The sequence below is a fragment of the Apium graveolens genome, chromosome 7 (assembly GCF_009905375.1).
Source record: "Apium graveolens cultivar Ventura chromosome 7, ASM990537v1, whole genome shotgun sequence".
Classification (NCBI taxonomy): Eukaryota; Viridiplantae; Streptophyta; class Magnoliopsida; order Apiales; family Apiaceae; genus Apium; species Apium graveolens.
Window position 1 is genome coordinate 148,365,439 of NC_133653.1, and position 5,292 is coordinate 148,370,730.

The window sequence follows — 5,292 nt, forward strand, 5'->3', positions numbered from 1 at the left end:
TTGGACGTTTGTAATATAAAGTGTGTGTGTGGCTTGTGTGCATACTTTAACCTGTTGCGGTCCGTGGTAGTTGGTAAGTAGGGTCACTGCATATTATTATTATTATCTTTATTATTGTTATAAGCAGGTTATAAATAAAGTGTGTGCGTGTGAACCCCAAACTTCTACCCCGGGTTTGGAGGGCGCCACAGGTTTGGTATCAGAGCTACAGGTTATAAGTCACTGACACAAGCCTAGGTTGACGGGAATGGGTAGAGGGTTAGGCTTAGAAGAAAGGAATAGAAAAATAGAACGTCGAGAGGTTGAGTGCTACGGTATAATAGGTATTAGTATTATTCACGTCATGGTTTGAGATTCTTATATTGTGATATGATTTTAGATAGCAGCGATGGCCGACTTTTTCATCCCCATATCATCTAATCACTCAGAGCCCTCAGTTGGAGTACCATCTTCAGATCTACGTCCTGTTGTTCCACCAGTGTTGGCTATTCTACCTCCACCTGTGTTGATGCCCGTACCATTGCAGGCTATTCCACCCCCAGGCATGAGGCCACCTATCAGAGGACCCCCACCAGCTGATTCAGATTCCACTGGGCATTCAGTTGCGAGTGCCCCAATCCAGTCTACATTGCATCCAGTTCCTTATTACCGGTATGAGGCTCTTTTATTGGAACGTGATTCCTTGTTTATAATACCCCATATTTTATTTGCAACATTGTTGGTGCAATAACTTAGTAAATATTTATTAATTGATTTTAGAATTCAAAATTATGGATAATGTTTTATGTAGATAATAGGCTGTTAAAAATTTGAATTTTGTAAGCTATCTTTTAGTTGTTTAAAATTTGAATATGAGTCAAACCGGGTGATAGTTTAATAGTTTGTTGAGCTACTTATTATATAAACACAGTCACCCTGTTAGTGCTTTCACACAAAAAAAACTCATCTTACAGCGACAGCTAACAAAATATTGGGTTGATGCATAAGAAAGGAAGCTTTGGATCTACATGTGCAAGAAGGTCAGAGAAGAGCTAACTGGAGTGTCACTGTTAAAATATTGGGTTATTAAAGATTAAGAGAGGGAGAAATAGATTTTTGGGTTATTAAAGATCAAGAGGAGGAGAAAGATAGCTAGGTCGGCCAAAACTTTCACAGAAGTGTACATCTTGAGGATGTTTATTTAAAATTTGATTATGTAATTTAAGATAATTATTATTTATATTGTATACTAATATTAGTCATTTTATTTTCACGTTTATAACTATTTGTACACATTTTTTTACATATTATATCAGGCTCTAAATTCATGTAAGTTTTATCAAATTATTATATTATTTGTTTATGTGTTTATATATTGTGTTAGGTTATTGTTTAATGCATGTTTAATTGATATAATTGATTAATTGTTATTTGTACTGGCTACAAGATATTTAATTAATAGTAATCTAATTAGTCATATTCCCTGTTGTTTTTGTTTATAATCTGTATGTCACTAGGTTGGTTTAATAAATTATATGATTCTCAGGTTTTTACATTTTATCAACTGGATGATATGATAAATTTTAATATTATTAATATCTGGCTAGTTTTGTTAATTATTAATTACTAGTTATGTGTGTGAGTTGTTTACAATAATTATCATGTTATATTGTGCTATTTTGTTGATATGTAAAAGTATTTGTAAAATAAAATCTATTTTCACAAGATTTAGTTTATTGAGATTTATTAAAATTGACAAACTATGTATTTGTAGGACTAATGATATGCATCGTATTTTATTTTACAGGAGATATGTAGTCAAAATATTTTGTTAAATAAGTTAAGTAATTAACAATTGGTTGTTTGTTTATCTAAAATTATAAATTATTTACATTTGTTAATCTTATTATATTTTCCTCATAACATATTTGTTACTTTTTTTTACCAATATGTTATTAATTAATAAATGTGTGAGAGGTGGATTTGATAAATATTGTCGGTATGTGTTGATAGACAGAGAGCATGCTATATTTATTTTTATCATTTTCTTAAATTATTGTTACAATTTAATGTGTTAAATTAATGTATAATTTAAGTTTGTCTACTTTTATAAAGTCATATATTTAAAGTTTTCTACATTACTTTTATAAATTAATAAAATATCTTTTATATTTTGTGAACCAACTTTTATATTATTCAGATTATTTGTTAGTTATATGTTTATACTACTCTAGCATGAGATGGTGATAATCTGTATTAGTTGTGGTAGCTGTATAAAATATTATAATTTTGTTAGCTTTACTTTTTAGTGGGTTTTAGAGTTTGGCGTTTATGAATTATATTTTTGTTGATATTATAGATTGATTTGGAGGTTTATTTGGAGCTAGTTGTGTGAGCATTATTGAATATTTTAGACTCATTCCAGGTACGAGTATCTTTCATTCTCTCTCCATTTAAAATATATTTTCTTCCTCTGTACTTATTGCCCTATCATATTTATCTTATCATATTTTATTTTGTTAAGTTGTACATCTTGTATATGTACACTTGTTAATTTTTGCTTAGTCATCTTTGGTCCCTGTTGTTACTTAACCACTTTTGATCCATGTTGCCTACCAGTATATTTGATTTGTCACATACAGCTTTTATTTTCAATACCATTGGCAACATTTTATAACCATTTGTTATGGGCTCTTAAACTTATCTGTGTGGGTAAATCACAGACGAGACACATGGAGTTTTTGCAGTCTTTGGTGCTCTCGGCACTAACTCGTATTAGTGCTGTGAGTATACGAGCATGTCTCTGGGGTATGAGGCATGATTAAGATCATGATCATTTTGTTTGTTTGGGAAATATTTTATACATTTCATTTTATCCTTCTTGTGGATAACCGGAGAAGGAACTGTTTGCACTGTGCTTTGCTTGGTGTTTACTAGCGAGCAGAGGTTTTATAAGATGCTCTTATTAGTACCCACCTTACTTGTTCTCAGCCATTTCTTTGATTTTGTTTGGATTAGTTGGTTCCTTACTTCTAAATAATTACTGTCATATTACTCATCTTCTTGGCTAATTATTAAAATCAAATATATTCTTTTGCTTTACCTTTTAATGATATATTCGTACTGGGCATTTGGCTCACTCGTATTTATTTCTTTCTACAGGTAGTCGGGGTAAAGCGGGGGTGTGATGAGTGCTTCCCAGATTTTAGCTTGTTATCTAGTTGAAAATAAAGTCAAGGACATGTTTTATTCCATATTATTTTGGATCTTGTTAGGGAACTTTATTTTGAAGATTTTGAACTTTTATTAGTTTAATAAATTATGTTTAGCTTGTTTTGATTTCATTAATAAATAAGACTTAGCTTGTGTAGCATCTACTTGTTTAAGTGGGGCGTTACAACGTTGGTATCAGAGCTTAGGTTATAGTTTCTGTAGACTGTCCTTTAGGATTTGACCTGTGAGTTTTGGGTTGACTGCATATGGGTAGATTTAAGATTTTGGATATGATTTTGTGATATATGTGTTTGTGCACTCATAAAATTTTGTGCAGGATGGCAAGAGGTAGTAGTAGTCGAAATACTAGGGGGAATGATAATCAGCAGATTGTTATGGATATGAGTACTTTTATGGAGATGTTGCGGGAAGTTCAACGTGGACAGAATCCCACTGCTAACGGGCAAGATCGAGATGGTCAAACTATGTTTGATCATTTTATGAAGCAAATACCCAATTGTTTTAAGGAGGCCAAGACTCCCATGGATGCTGAAGCTTGGATAGATCACATGGAGAAAATTTTCAGGGTCTTGGAGTGTTTAGAGGTGGAAAAGGCTCAATTTGCTACTTATCGTCTTGAGGGGGATGCTAATACTTGGTGGAAGTCTGTGGTAGCGTCGCATGCACCTAGCTATGAAAATACTCTTACTTGGCAGGTATTTAAAACTCAGTTTGACCAGAGGTATTTTCCAGCCAGCATACGTGAGGAATATGTAAGGGAGTATCAGAGTATTACTCAGAGAGATGATGAGTCGGTGGCAGACTTTCAAGTCAGATTTCAGAGGTTAGCTGGTTATGCAAGATCTGTGGCTGGGTCAGAAGCGGATAAAATCATGAAGTTTAAGTGGGCATTGAAGAATTCCATCCGCAACCATATCATCTCTAACCGCTATACATCTATGGACACCTTGGTTGACAGTGCCAGAGATCAAGAGCTTCATCAGGCTGACTTTCTCAAGAAACGAGACATGCAAAATCAGAAAAGAAAAAGAGAAGATGACTTTTCCGAGTGTCGACATGGATTTCAGAAAAATGGTGGTTCTTCAGGTGGATTCAAACCAAATGATCAGAGGTATAATACTCGGAATTTTCAGCAAAAGAATGGAAATCAAGGAAATGAGCAAAAGAGGTCTTTCAACCAAACTGGAAATAAGGAAGCATCTAAGTGTGAGCATTGTGGAAAGATGCATGGAGGAAGCACTTGCTATTGGGCTACTAGAGCATGCTTCAATTGTGGAAAGAAGGGTCACACTATTCGAGACTGTCAGATGCCACCAAAGAAGCCTTGGGATCGTAAGGATCAGGGAGAGAAAATCAACCAGAAGACTTCCGGTCGTGTATTTTCCATCACTGCAAAAGATGCTGCAAGTACTTCAGGTACCATTTTAGGATCACTTTCTGTCGGTAATGAAAATGCTATAGTCTTATTTGATACTGGAGCTACACATTCATTTGTCTCTACATCTTATGCTAAACACTTAGACATTGCATCCACTGCACTTATATCAGATTTTTCTGTTGGCACTCCTATGGGTGTAACTATACTTGTAAATTCTCAGTATCTTGATTGTGTAGTTAGAGTAGACAATAGAGAACTACTTGTTGATCTCTTACCTATTCAGATGAGGGACTTTGATATCATACTGGAGATGGATTGGCTGGAGTGACACAAAGCTACAATTGATTGTCCAGGAAAAAGAATAATTTTTGGCGACTCCAATTCGCCCGAGTTCGTGTTTCAGGGTTCTAAGCCTAGTGGTTGTGGAAAATTCATTTCGGCCATCAAGGCTAAGAAGATGATTGCTCATGGATGTGAAGGATTTTTGGCTCATGTGATTGACACGTCCAAGGCGCAGCCAGACTTAGAAGATGTTCTTGTTGTTCGTGAGTTTTCAGATGTATTTCCTGACGATTTGGAGGGTTTTCCTCCAGAAAGAGAGGTGGAATTTTCTATCGATTTGTTACCAGATGCACAACCTATTTCTAAGGCACCTTATAGAATGGCTCCGTTAGAGCTACAAGAGCTGAAAGAACAGCTGG

General features: G+C 34.6%; 1 protein-coding gene across 1 annotated transcript; it reads left to right on the forward strand.

The window, feature by feature from the left end:
• Positions 1–3,530: 3,530 nt before the first annotated feature.
• On the forward strand, positions 3,531–4,919 carry LOC141674104 (uncharacterized). The gene has a single exon (XM_074480829.1). The coding sequence runs from the start codon at positions 3,531–3,533 to the stop codon at positions 4,917–4,919; it is 1,389 nt and encodes a 462-aa protein (XP_074336930.1).
• The last annotated feature ends 373 nt before the right edge of the window (positions 4,920–5,292 follow it).